Genomic DNA, 14,587 nt, shown 5'->3' with positions numbered 1-14,587 from the left:
ATGCTTACGCAGTGGAGCTGCTGCAACTAAAACACGGCTTATTAATTTTGGGGACAGTGGAACCGCCCCATCAAATTCTGGCACTTTGTAGGCTGATGCCCAGACTTCTGCTTCTGAAATAGGACTGTTTTTTTTTGTCCAGCTGAGGTGGCTAGCGATCATGCAGCGGCCCGCATTTCATTTTTTCTTTTTTCTTTGCAAGAATTCCATTACCTTTCCACATGGACACCCAGCAGCCAGATTTCATCTTTATAACTGGTAATGCGGCATGGGGACATTGTAGTAAGCGGGTTATTTCTCCATAGAAAACATACAAAAGTTGACGGTGCAGCAGCTTTCTTTTGTTATAACCGATATATTGTTAAAACCAGTATAGTTATAAGCGGGTTCAACTGTAGTTCTATCGTCGTCATACAGTCATGATCATCCCGTTCTAGTCATGTCATTCTTGTGATTCTGTCGTACCATTGTCACTTCAGAAACGTCATGAAATTGTCGGCATACCCTCGTCGTCATATTACCTTCACAGTTTCATCAACATTCTTCCATCATAATCATGCTGTTGTCATTCAGTCGTGATTATGTCATGGCTGTCATGCCATAGACACCATTGTGTCGTCGACATACATTGTCGGTCATTATCATGCATTTGTTGTCATACCATCGTAATACTATCGGGGTCCTTCCATCGTCATCATTCCAGCTTTGCCGTCTCATTCCCATCATACTGTCATCGTCCCACCATTTTCATCATACATCATCATGCTGTTGTCATCACATCATCATTGTCGTACACTTGTCATCAGTCCATTGTCGCCAGACCACCGTCATCACATTGTTTTCACAATCAGTCAATTGTGATTGTGCCACTGCTGTCGTGACATTGTAATTTATTTATCGTCATCACTTCAGAATCATCCCATCGTCTTCATGCCGTCGTCCTTGTAATGCCTTCATCATTTTATCGATGTCATTCCTTCTTTGTAATTCCATTGCCATCACTGCATGCATCGTTGGCATATGGTCCTCGTCTTACTATTGTGAGATAACTTTGGCAAAGGATGGTCATAACAAAGTGGGCCAGTCACGGAGACAGTATATGTCGCATATAGTCGAAGCCTTTGAAATCTCGGGAGGACCACTAGAGATTCTAAATTAAGGTGTCTTAGTCGACATGGTGTGTTGCTACGTGGTCGCTACATTGCATGATTGCTTATTGCATTAACTTCGATGGTCGTCTTAATATGGGTTCTGCCGGAATTCTTTCATCTTCGCGACACTAAAAAACTCTGGTCAACATTGTTCCCGGGTTTTAAGACATCGAATTTCTAGAGGTGATTGTGTTAAGGCGTAAGATGGCTCCATGTTTGATGGAGCCATCAAACTGTGATCAAACAGCCAAATCAAATCAAACAGCCACTGTGAGTTTGACAGCAGCCCCGCCTGTCAACAAGATTGTAATATTAACATGAGGAAGTGCGTTTGGGTGGTTGGGAGTGGTGGCGAAAGGCAAACTTAGAGTTGCTAGACATCACAGAGTCGAATAAAAATGATGAAAAGTTAGAAAGTTACGCGCATTGCAGTTGAAACAATTGCACGAGCTGTTGCGATTGCCTCATTTCGTGCAGCGCATGATGTTGTGCGCGGTGCACGAGGACACCTGACTAGTTGTATAAGTCAATGCTGCATGAATACTGAAGCAGAGACAAGTGGATCACAGAGCATGATCCCATGCTGAAACATGGTAGAAAGTGACATAGTTTTGGTGTCTGTGTGCCTGTACGACATGGGAACAAGCAGATGAAACGGAAGTACCGTTTACTCGCATAATGATAGCGCTTTCTTGTCAGAAGAATTGATGCAAAATCAGGGGTGTGATCATTACGTGGGTTAAATTTCCCACGAAAAGAAAAAAAACATTTTTTCGTCCCGCGTTTGCTGCGGCCCACCAAAACAAAAATGGCGGCTGGCGGAGCAAGCCGAGCGTGCTAAACGCGATTTTTTTTTCTTCTCGTGAGTGCATTACGTGCATTGAAACAGTTTCTTCCATATCAGTAATGAATAATATCGTTAATATCAGCAAGTTTGCGGCAATAACGTAGCCATGTCCACTTTGAGGGGACAGAAACAGATGGGCGTGCTTAGCTGCCAGTGACATAGAAACACATGGCCGGCATGCTGCGGATACTGCGGCATCTGTCTTCATTACTATCCTAATACGACACGTTTCCGCTAAGGTTGGGTGAATATCTTAGCTGTGTTACAAGCGTCGGCGTATGAATAGGGTACACTTTTAACGTATCAGTGTAAACGTGGCTACTATCGTTGTCGCTCGCGATTTGTTGCGTGCTCACAAGTGCAGATGAGAAGAACCAAAAGGCACCTTTTTTGTTATTGACCACAACCATTATAAAGCCTACACATAATAAAGGCAAGTTTGGTTGCAGCTTTTTTTTAGTCATGGAAGTGCGGAAAGTGATGAAAGTAATGAAATGAGGCATCTACTTAAGAATGTTTGGTGCGTGCAGACCGCTTGGTTTGTCTTGAAGAGTCGTTCACGTAGCATTCGACAGATGGTAAGTGCGATCAATATTAGCTAGACTTGGCACACGACATATCGCTGCAGCAAGTTCGGGGTGTGATCATTATACAGGAAATAAAAAAAATCGAATTTTTACGACAAAATTCAGGGGTGCAATCATTACGTGAGTGCGATCATTACGTGATTGCGATCATTATGCGAGTAAATACGGTACATCTCTCTTGCTGTGGTGCGAAGTAAAACAAAAATATGCAGACATTCAGTTTGTGAGTTTTATTATTTCTGTAAGCTTTAATTAATCTATTCAAGCAACATATTACACAAATAACAGATGTTGCCTTGAATAATTCTCGAAGTCGCGTGTCACCACGAGCGCATGTACATCATCCTCCAGCTTGTAGTGCAGCGGCCGCGAGAAGGGAAAACGGCATTCGGTTTGAAATTTCAGCTCTCGCGGCGCATAGCGATGTAATACTCTGCAGACGCAATCGTTATCGTGCATTGTATGCTCTGTGCTTGTCAGCTCAAGATGGCCAGACCTGGTGAGGGGCCCTTTAAGCCTACGTGGATGCTGCAAAATTTCTCAGCATTGGTGAGAGGGATGTAAAACAGAAAACAAAACTCAGAAAATTGTATTGTCTCAGCAAATTTTTCTTTTGAATGCTGTTTTCACATGTTAAGTGGCTCAACCCTCATGTTTGAAGCCTTGTATATGTTTTCCAAGCACTAGGTGGGTCCCCTGCGAATATATGTGAACAAACGAGCAGATCGTATTCCAATGTGATGGGGAGAAAAAAAACAATGTTGCACTGTACTGAAATAAAAGTAGATAGAGTCCAAATTTGCATATATTCTGAAACAAAAATGCCTAAATTGTCGACTGAAAAACTGGCATCGTTATAATAAAGCCGAATAAAGCAACAAGAAATGCCATGTTCCATGTGAAAATATAATTGCACATGAGCATAAGCCTTGTGGATCACCAATTACTTTTTAATGAAGAAAGCGTCTGGTGCCCATGTATTATAGTATTGCTGAAAGCCAGTAGACCAGCTTATTTAAATTTACATTCACAGCAAATTTATTGGCTTGTGTTCCGTCACTGTAGATCCCAATGATTATATGAGATCCAAAAGCGAGAAGTGGCTGGCAGTGTGTACAAGAGTGTTTGCCTTAGTCTTCGCTGTGGTATATTGCCACGCAACTATTTAGAAGATGTAGTACAACCGGTCATATCACACTTCAAAGCACGAGCATGGTGATGAATGGATGTACTTTTCTATATAGTCCTCCTTAAATGTAAGCAGGCGTTGTGCCACTCCCAGTGGCTGTTGCTAGCCTGATCCCTCCTTATTCCCCTAACATACCAAATATTCGAATAATATTCTGTGCATGTTTGGCTAGCAGTAAAATGAAATGTTTATTTCTCTTACAGTAAAAGTAGCCAGCCAGAGGGGATGTAGGGCAGAAAGCTGCTTTGATTCAGCTTGAAGACCGCCCAGTGCCCGTAGATCACATGACAGTATCCTCACAATAACCGAGAACTTGACCTAGCTTCATATAGGCTCAAGGGCTAAGGGGCTGAACAGAACTGGGCTGGGTCGTGTCCGGAATCTTCCGGGCCCAGGCTGGGTACAGGCCAGGTTTAAAAATTGCCTGGCCTGACTCGGGCAGGTCAACGGATGGTACTTTCAGGCTCGTGCCGGGCCCAGGCCTGGACAACCAGCCTGTGCTGTGTTCTAAGAAAGACTTATTGCCAGTGTTGTACCTGGCCTTGCTCCTATGAGCACGAGCTTTCTTTTATAGCTCTGGATGCTGACATGCAAGATGAGTGTCTGTTGCACAACTCTGCTCACATTTGGAGCATTTTCTGTAACTCTTAAGTGGTGCTATGCTGTAGTGAACAGTCAGCGCTTCGTTTACCAGCATCTGCACGAGGCATGTGTCAACATATCCCACTGAAATGTAACAGCAGCAGTTGTAATGATAGTGTACAAGGGCATTGTTGTTAACTGTTTGCACTGCAGTGCCCATCTTGTTTTATTTCGGTGGTCATGTTTGTCTCTTTAGAATTCACTGCACCTTTAATGTAGCGTGACATGTTACATGTTTATACTTCACATAATTGCAGGTGTTGGGCGTTACTTACTGGACACCTCAGCAAGTTGGAAGTAGAATGATGTTGCTGTAGCCTTAACCATAACATACTTGTCAAAGAATGCAGTTTTTGACTACTTGTGTGCTGGTCACCTTTCCTGATAACTTACTATTACTGAGAGAGGCATCGAAAACTTCACTAGGGTTCAGCAAACTGATTCCACATTAAGTATTGCATAATTTTTTTCAGTATGCTAGCATTGTCATTATGTTTAGTGTTCTGTGTTTTTAGTGTATTACATTTTCCGGTTTTTTCCTCTTTTCAGTGCCGATAATAGTGCGGAACTCTTGAAGGTGTTTGTGCACACCATGGTTGAACATTTTCACTATAAGCAATGTTGTAAATCTGTTGCTTGAATTCATAACCTGTATGTACCAAGGTGACTTTGTACTTCTACATGTATTACTTTATTTTTTTACTTGTAGAGCTTTGTAAATGTTGGCTTTCTATGACATACCACAAGTATATTTCTGGCAACTAAATTTCGGCATCTATTTGTTGACGTATTTTGCAGCATTGCTGTTCATTGAAGTATGCAGCAAGCCATCTAGTCGTGTCTTAGCATTTAAACTTTGATATCTCAAAATTGCTTTTGTGCACAAGTGTGTGTGCTGAATGTTTATCAATTACTTCACCGTATGTCGAATGGCAAACATTGGCCAGCAAAGCATTACTCATTTACTGTTTCCAGTGCACATTTTCTGCTTTCTTAGAATTTTTATTGTAATATTTGCTTTTTAGATGAGTTCCGTTCAAAGTGTTGAATTGAAATTAACAAACTGTTCTTTATATAATGCAGCCAGACTTTTTTCAGGAGATGCAAGAAAGCTTTGTGGCCTGTTTATAAGGGATACTAGCTAAAGAGATGTCTAGCATTGTGATTCTAGTACCGCAGCAATGTGGGTTTCACGAGCAGTAGTTTGCAATGCAAGTACAGAATCCTGAAGCTTCATTGGAGAGGCTGCCTGCTTCAGTATAGCCTATACTGTTATAACCTACTAGGTTAACGTGCATGAACCAAATATTACCATATGTCAAACATTTATTTATGATTCAAAACTTCCATATGAAACGTGAAAGCTTAAAGCATAACTAATAAAAATATCAGTGTTTGTGATATTTCTAGCTCAAGGTTGTCTCAAGACGTTTACTGCGATGTGGGTCACTGGTGGGTCATGATGAAATATGCTGTGTAGAGGACTGTGCTAGAAATCATAGGAGGGGAAAATTCTTGTTGCTTCTGATGTAATGCATCATGGCACCATCTCTTTGGGGCTTCGGGAAGTTTCAAAGAAGTATAACCCCTGGTGACTCGCTGGTGGGTCACAACGCACCAGAGGAGTATGACGGGTGAGCCATTGGTGGCTCATCATACACAGAAATCGGGACTTCAAAAAAGTGCTGCCACAGTGAACATGCTAAATGATATGCAAGTTGTCTTTTCTGATCTGCGCACTCGTCCTTGTTTTTTCTCGGCTTGTCCTCGTGTCGCCGCACAAACTTTTTGAGCATGAATATTAACACATTGGCTATTGAATACGGTGAAGTTGTGGGCCTGATTCACTTATAGTGGCAGTTGGAATATTCTGGGGCATCTGGAGTAGTACCAGGTGAAGCAGTTGTGTGTGATGATGATGCTGTCCATATAATGCAAGCACTTTTGTCAGGATATTTTTGCAGATGTCATTGTAATGAACAGCCTGTTAAAGAACTAGGAAACCTGCACAATCTATGTTTTGGCATTTTCACCAAAACAAGAAGAAACAAGGCAATGATTGCATTGTCTTCCATATTGTGCCACATGTTCCATGCTGTCGTTCTAGAATGCTACTGGGAATGAACAGCACTAGCTTGCTTGAAGTGTGCAGTCTTATTAGTAATTCTGAGATTATCACACATGAGAGCTGATGAATTGCTGGAAAGAGAAACAGAAGAGTTACGACTGGTTTACTTGCTGTAGAATTGTTGATAAAGATGTAGCTGGCATGTCTTGCGAAATCTTTAATGAGCTATACTCTGACTTATGTATATGAACCCAAAGGTAATTGTCTTATAATTAAACTTCCGGCTTGACTGATCAGTTATTCTTTATAGTTTTGGGATAGTGGGGTTTGACTGTATGAGACAGCCGATGCATCTGCGTATAAAGGAAATGGACTCTAATAAATTGGAGGGTAAAGCATAATACTTCATGGCATGAAATATACGCAGACGAAAAACACGTAGGACAGGATGGGCACCAACTTCCATCTGAATTTATTTATAACAAGAATTCACTTATATGCACATGCAAGTCGCGTAATATAATGAACATGCTACAAAAAGCAACACAAAGCAAATGCAAAGGGATCAGCTGTACATGCTAATCAAAAAAGCTCATACAGATAGTTGCCCAGGAAAAGCAGTTCCTCATCGAGAAGGCATAAAAAATTAGAGGCTTATCAAGGTTAAGCCCAGTGGATGCGAAGCATCCACTGGGCTTAACCTTAGCGCATCCTTAGCGTTTGGAGGCATCTTGACCGCATACACGCCCGGCGCAAAGACGCTGGCGCGGTTGCGGGCACAGAGACTGACGCGACAGTGGGCGCGCGCCGCTTCATCCCTGGCGTAATGTCACATATCACGTGATGCAGCGATGGTGGCGCCGCCGCCGCATCGCGCGCGACGGCGCGAACCGAAGCGTGGAGGCTTCCGCCGGGCGACGTCCGACGGCGCGATATGAGGCCCCATCTGCAGCTGGTGTGACGTCATCACGTGACGTCACATCATGTGATCTCACTTCAGGGTCAATGGTGGCCTCCGCCGGGAGGCGACCGACGGCGCGATATGAGGCCCCATCTGCAGCCAGTGTGACGTCATCACGTGACGTCATGTCACGTGACCTACTTGAAGGGCACTTGAAGGTCAATGGTGGCCACCGCCGGGAGGCGACCGACGGCGCGATATGAGGCCCCATCTGCAGCCTGTGTGACGTCATCACGTGACCTCATGTCACGTGACCCCACTTCAGGGTCAATGGTGGCCACCGCCGGGCGTCGCGCGAAGGCCCGAAACCTACGTTAATATGCTTCACATAAAACTTCATGCTGATACAAGCGTCACCACGTTGCTTGATGTAACAGGCCTTTATTTTACCCCCTCTCAGTCTACCTTTACCTATGCCGATAAACTTGGTTTGAGTAAACTTCACACCCACATTCCTCGCAATGCATGGCCATTAGGTTGCCAAAACCATTCTTGACATAGCCTGTGCTGCCGCACACAATCATGCAATCATGAAATGACCAGTTTGCCCGATGTACTCTTTCCCATAACTAAGGAGGATGAGGTACACTACTACACCTGATGCACACTCCGTAAAGTGATCAGCATGTGCGATTGATCTCTTAGCATTTGCACTTTGTTATTGCCTTTGTAACGTGCTCACCATGATCACATAGCTTGGCTGTGCATAAAAGCAAATTCTTGTTCAGAATAAACGCACTTGGAAGTTGGCACCTGTGTTGTTGTATCTGTTCTTTGTGTCTATATTGCACCAATGATTTCCTGAAGTATGACACACCAACTAACAAACCAAGATCTTGCTAAAGCATCATACTTTCTTCCTGATGCTGCAGTACACAGTATTGTTGACCGAATTATTTAAAAGTAAGCCTCTGATCACCTCAGCGCCTCTACTACACCGGACTTTCTAAATATCACGGCTGTAATGCAAACAAAGAAGCATTTGTTATTGCTGTTCTTCACAAAAAAAGGTTTCTGTTTGCCTGTGGCCCGTGTTGTATTCTCAGTAACATGCACAGTGTGTCGGAGAAAGGGGTGTCTTTCAAACTTGATGTTAGTAGTGAACAAGCTTAGCTGCTGGCAACACCATCAAAGTGACGTGCCAATTGTTTGTGACTAGTGCATTCATGCCAGCCAAAGTTTTTGTGTGATGCTAGTAGTTAAAGCCACAAGCTTGTGAAAACTACTAACTAGCTTCTGAAGTATATAAGCAGCCAGCAAATGGCATGTCATCACAAACCACTGCACATTATTTTTACTTGCAGAATGAAGTGGAAATAATTGCTGGCATGAATGTAATGGCCACAAGAATAATGCAGTTTGCATGGTCCATGTTTGCTGGTGGTCTTCATGGCGTTAAGGTGCACAGCAGTCTATACGTAGCATAAATGTGCAGTATACACTATTTTGCAACGCTTGGGAATGAACGGAAACAAAAAGCCGTAGACAGGGCCATTAGCATGTAGCATCTGATGCAGAGCGCTTTGCCCAAGATTAGTCATGTGCTTGTAGTTGCAAACGTTTCAAAGCAAGCAGTTTGATGAAGAAGCAGGCAAGAGGTAGGATATGACATATGAAGTGTGTTCATCTAGTATGTGTGCATCCTGTTTCGACAGCTAGCCCACCAGCACGTTGGGATTCCATGAATGTGAAGAATGGTAATGTGTTTGTCTAATGTTGAGAATGCTGCCTTTGAAGCACACAAGACTGCATAGTATAATGTTGTGTGTGAGAGGCAGTCTACAAAAAACACAATGTACATGCTTTTTGGATGAGAAGAGAGACTTACAGTTGCTCCCATGTATGGTTTTATCTTCCCGTGCTTATCTCCTGGCATCCTTACCTCTTGATGTTTGCCACTAAGCACTGTCCGTTGGTTTAGACAGCATGAGACATTGCACGGAGAATAAGTTGCTTGAAGGAAGGATGCCACCAGACAGCTGCATTGATGTAAGAATGGCACACAGAGGCAGTAAGTTCTTTGAGCCCTGGCCGGTTGGAGGTGGTTCGGGGTGGGTTGCGACTGTCTTGCAGGGACCTCTGCATGTGTTCCTGTATAGCGCATTTCAGCGAGCACTTTCAAAACATTTTTAAAATTGCCTGTGGCAGATAGTACAATTCTGGTCCATGAGCTGATCTACTCAAAGAGGTGGACTTGCACAGAAAATTGAAATGCATAATTGACTCATTAACAAAAATCGCTATGTTTTTATCTAATTACATTATGGCACATATTGCAATTTACAAATTCTAGCCGGGAAGTTTGCAAGGCAAATCCACTTAGAACGAATTCTCAGCATGACACCAGTTTCAAAAAATATTAATTCCCTAACATTGCAGGAAAATGCATTGGCGTTTCAGTTACTTTTGTGCTTCAATGCAGAAAATCGCGATGATAGTGCATTTTTACTGCAAGGTTGACGGCGCATTTCTAGTAAATACTGTCATCCACACGATTTTTTTCAAGTGGATATGCCTTGCAGTCTACCTGCTAGAATTTGTAGAGAGAGAAAAGGGAAAGGCTGGGAAGTTAACCAGAGGGAAAGATCCGGTTCGCTACCCTATGTTGGGGTGTGAGGATGGAGGAGATAATGTGACGGGAAAGTAGAAAGAGGAATAAAGGGAGCACAGTTACAAAATCGCAGTCATTGTCACTTCATACTATTGCCGCACAGCACAGTAGCACCTATGGCACTATGAACATCAGGCTTCAGCAGCTTGTCCAAATCTGTTCTTAAAAACTGCAACAGTGCCCTCATTGCCCTTCGCTCTGATGGCTTGTGTGTTGGCATTCTGAAATGATTTCCTCTACAACTGCAATATATGCCATAATTATTTAAAGTTAATTTGCGAATTTTTGTTAATTAGACAATTACATATTTCAAATTTTTGTGCAATGTCCACCTCTTCGAATACGCCAGCTCATGGACTAGAATTGTGCTATCTGCCACAGGCAATTTTTAAAAAAGTTTGGAAGTATTTGCTGGAATTCTGTATATGCTGCTACACGGACACTAACCTCTGCTTCAGAAGACTGCCTCCTAGAGACCCACATTCTGCTAGCGTGTTCCATCTGGAAAAGCAATGTCTTTTTATAGTATGCCTTATTGTGCATGTGGGTTTGTGTTATGTGTGCATAAATCTTGGAGACATCAGTGGGTAACTACTGTACCCGTAGGCTACTGTAAAATATGGTGAAATTGGAAGAAGTTGAAAGATTGACAGCAAGTATGCACAGCTAGTTATGCCAACAAAACGACAACTTTTAAAAGCTGTTTTCAATAGTCCTTGACGTAATGGAAAAAGTCTGATGAATACCCATGGTGCACTGCTCATAGTGGCACTGCTGTGATGTTGCTGTGGTGAGGTCGCGTCACCGGCTGACGAATGTGGGCTAGTGGTCTGGGGTAGTTTGGTATGCAGTCTTGACTTTTGTGTGATGTAGAAAGGACAGGGCATTAGCTCAAACTTGTTTTTTGCACACGTTATCGTATATGGTGGCGAAAATTATGTTGGCTTCTAATTGTTGAATGACAATTTTGTGCGACGTTAATGGCTTCCTGTGTAGAGTGCCCTGTGGTTTCTGAAGTGGCCACCACGTTACCAGTAGCGCTAATGATGCCGACTGAACATTTATGTACTGTTATGAGCTTTAAAAACATTAAAAACAACTTCTGCAATCAACTGGAATGCACTCCTTTTACATGAATTACTGTCAAAACCCTTCCACGACGACTGACAGTTGGACGAGCTGGTAAAGATTCATACTGAAAAGGGCAAGAATGAAAGTGAAATAAAATATCACAGCTCGAACTTGCAGGTGAAGTTTTCATTCAACAGAAATGCACAATCAACCACAAAATATTACGGATAACAGAATCATGCAAAAAGCTGCATATCTCCACAGCCTCGCAATTCAGCCTGGCATTCGCATTTCCAGCCTCTGCTAGTATATGTGAACAGCATTATGCTGTACTGTTTTGGTGACTGTTGTTGCAGGCTGCTCCGTAATTCAACATTTACCGAGATCCCGTGATTTCTAAACACTTGAGGTTGACTGCACATTGTGCCAGGTGCTCTTCCAGTGCTTAACTAATTACGGCACTACAGTTAAAAAAAAGGGGGGGGGGCAGAATGCATTGAAGCACAGTGTAATGGGGTGGGGGAGGGGCGGGGGGGCTATTCTGCAAGTGTCCACCTAGTTAACTGTCCATTTCAGTTGAAGTGCTGGTTGGCTGGGCTGAGGTTACGGTGAAACCTGGAAGGTGCCAGCCTTCCTCCCCCGCCTCGCTTGTACTGCTCCAGCCAATCAGCGGCGGCAGAAATGGACAGACCACTAGGTGGACACTTAGGTGCTGAAAGCAGAGTTTCAGGCCATAATTACTAGAGGGAACTCTGACACTAGTGTTTACAAGAGCTGCAATTGAGGCGGTTCAGCCAGCACGGTAATTGTGGGATGTACACCTGTGAGCAAAAGTATACGGACCACAGGGTCACCGAAAGAAGGAATTTCTTCATAATTATCACGCATGAATAGTAACTGACGAGTGTACTAGAAAATTCGTAATGCCAAGTTTGGACTGCAGTCTTTCAAGTTGCATTCACAGACAGAGGAGTAAATGAGTTTTATTGCGCAATCCCTGGTCCGCATACTTTTGCTCGCGGGTGTACATAGATTTGGCCCGAAGGCAAGATTCGAACAGAAGCCAGAAGCCCGATATTGAAACTTTTGAAACTAGTACAGAAGCCCGACATTAAAACTTTTATGCCAAGGACGCACGCACCGACGTGTAGGCGTATCTACCGGGGAGGGCCAAGGGGGGCACTTGCTCCCCCCCCCATTTTCAAAAGTAGGTGGGCAAAGTATGTAATTGACCCCCGCCCCACTTTTGAAAGCTGGTAGTTTTGGCTGCGCGCAGGAAAGTCCAACAAAATTACAGCTGAAGCTAAATTTTCTTGCTTAAAGGCCCCTCGCCAGATCCATAGCAAATTTTGATTGTACGCTGGAAGTTGTTACATGTCCTCTGGGGAGCGTTCTGCTGCAATCTGATAATATTTGAAATCGGCTCATTAATAGCCGAGATAGAAATACTTCAGTGTCGCGAACCCATGATTTCAGGAGGCGAGCTCTGCTGCATAGCGAGACGCTCTCCACTCGCCCGTCTAGCCTCCGCAAGCGAAATTCCTTCCCTGCGTCCTCCCATACCAGACCTCGAGGATGCGTGCGCATACGTCACGGGCCACGCCTTCATTTCTTTCTCCTCGCTTTTTCTTTTTTTTTTGCTACGCTGCGCACTTCCGCTGACGGCGTTGCGCGAGAGCTCTACACCATTATACGCAGCACACCATTTTGCGCGCTGTGCACAAAGGCACATGACTAGCGGTATAATTCAGTGCTACAAGAATACTGAGGCAGAACAAGCGAATCGCAGAGCTGGAACACGGTAGAAAATGGCATAATTTCGGTACCTGCGCACGCGACTGCACGACCGTGGGAACAAGAAGACGAAGCGGAAGTACATCTCTCGCTTCGGTGCGAAGTAAAACAAAAAAACACGTGGACATTCCGTTTGTGTGTTTTATTCATTCTCTAAACTTCAATTCGTCAATTCAAGCAGCAGATGACACAAATAACAAATGTCTTGAATAATTCTCGAAGTCACTTGTTACCACGAGCGATGTCACACTGCAGACACGGGTACGTAGGCGCAAGGACACGAGTACGTCACCATCCGGCTTTGAGCGCGGTCGCCGCGAGGGAAAGAAAAACCGTTCGGATTGAAATTTCGGACCTTTCCATGGCGCGTAGGAATGTAATTTTTTGCAAACACGATCGTTAGCGCGCATTGTATGCGCTGCACTTGTCAGCTCAAGATGGCCAGACCTGGTGTGGGGCCCTTTAATACAGCGATTACTAAGTTATGCGTTATACGCGTCCCCTGCTTGGACAGCGAGGATTGTCTTTTGTGACTTTTCGGGACGCCCTGTAGTGAACGAACACTTGTCGTGTTACATATCACGACAAGTGTTCAAGGAATCTTATGTAACGATATTTCAATTTTGATTTGAATTATGCTTTACTGAGCTGTTTCATTGCAAAAAAAAAATAAATAAATAAAACGACTTGCCGTAATATGAATTCTTTACGACGCTTCAATAAGATAATTTTGATATGGTCAGAGTGAAGAGGCATACTCAAGTTGAGGTCGAACGAACGTTAAATAAGCCAGCTTACGCAGTTGGTCGTTAGAAAACATTCACGTTCTAAGTGCGCTGCTAAGCGGGTTGATTCATATTTGCCCACATCTAGAATGCTTGTCCTTAGCCGCATGTTCATCCAACGTCTAGACTGCCCGATAGAAATTTACTGGAGGAATACGATTAATGACGCCTACTTCGCAAGACTCGTCTCTTTCTGTGCAGAGTCTTACAAGAGGACTGAAATGCAAAAACAAAAAAAAAAAACGCTATTAATTGGACTAAAAGGATCATGTTCTAACCAAGTGGTGTTCAAAACATGACTTTCGGTTTTAGGCTTATTCTACGGCTTGTTGATTTTCTTTTTACCTTCGTCCAGTCTAGCGCTGCTTCTTTTACAGCACATCTTCGATCTTGAAGATACAGTGACCTGCGCGGGGAATATAGGTGTGTACCAGAAAAACTTTGTATCTGGTCTTTCAAGCGTAACTCATTTCGCCCAACGGTACACGCAACACCTAGCAATAATTCTTCCCGACTTCTCGCGATCGTGGCACAACGATGCCGTTCTTTGTTGTCTACACTGCACGCTGATGCCAACCACAAAGGTTAAAGGTGGTGAAAAGTTCCTGTTGTATTCGAAGTTGCATTAAGTGAGAATGAAAAACCATCGCAAGGGTTGCGGATTGTTTGTCAGAAAACGTTCATTTTCGTTGACATGGCGCTGCTGCCATGCGCGATCACTTTTTGAATACGCTGCCAGAAAAGCGGCACGATTGCGTTCGACATTTTGCGCTATTCAAACGATCTACGATACACGTAACTGACGCCGTACTTTGGGAGCTACGTCAACAATGCGTGAGCTCCGCGACAACAAAACGTCGAGGCGAACAAACAAGTCCTAA

The 14,587-nt window shown here is 43.6% G+C and overlaps 1 protein-coding gene across 3 annotated transcripts in view; it reads left to right on the top strand.

Moving 5' to 3' along the window:
* Positions 1 to 11,168, top strand: part of LOC142586123 (vesicle-associated membrane protein 4-like) — a 32,670-nt gene extending 21,502 nt beyond the window's left edge. For all 3 annotated transcript variants that reach the window (XM_075697390.1, XM_075697379.1, XM_075697385.1), the window contains one exon: positions 4,966 to 11,168. In XM_075697390.1, the coding sequence (XP_075553505.1) occupies positions 4,966 to 4,991 (26 nt within the window). In that variant the 3' untranslated portion in view covers positions 4,992 to 11,168. The remainder of the gene's footprint in view (positions 1 to 4,965) is intronic.
* Positions 11,169 to 14,587: the final 3,419 nt, after the last annotated feature.

The sequence above is a fragment of the Dermacentor variabilis genome, chromosome 1 (genome assembly GCF_050947875.1).
Source record: "Dermacentor variabilis isolate Ectoservices chromosome 1, ASM5094787v1, whole genome shotgun sequence".
Classification (NCBI taxonomy): domain Eukaryota; kingdom Metazoa; phylum Arthropoda; class Arachnida; order Ixodida; family Ixodidae; genus Dermacentor; species Dermacentor variabilis.
This window is presented reverse-complemented; position numbering and strand designations above follow the sequence as displayed.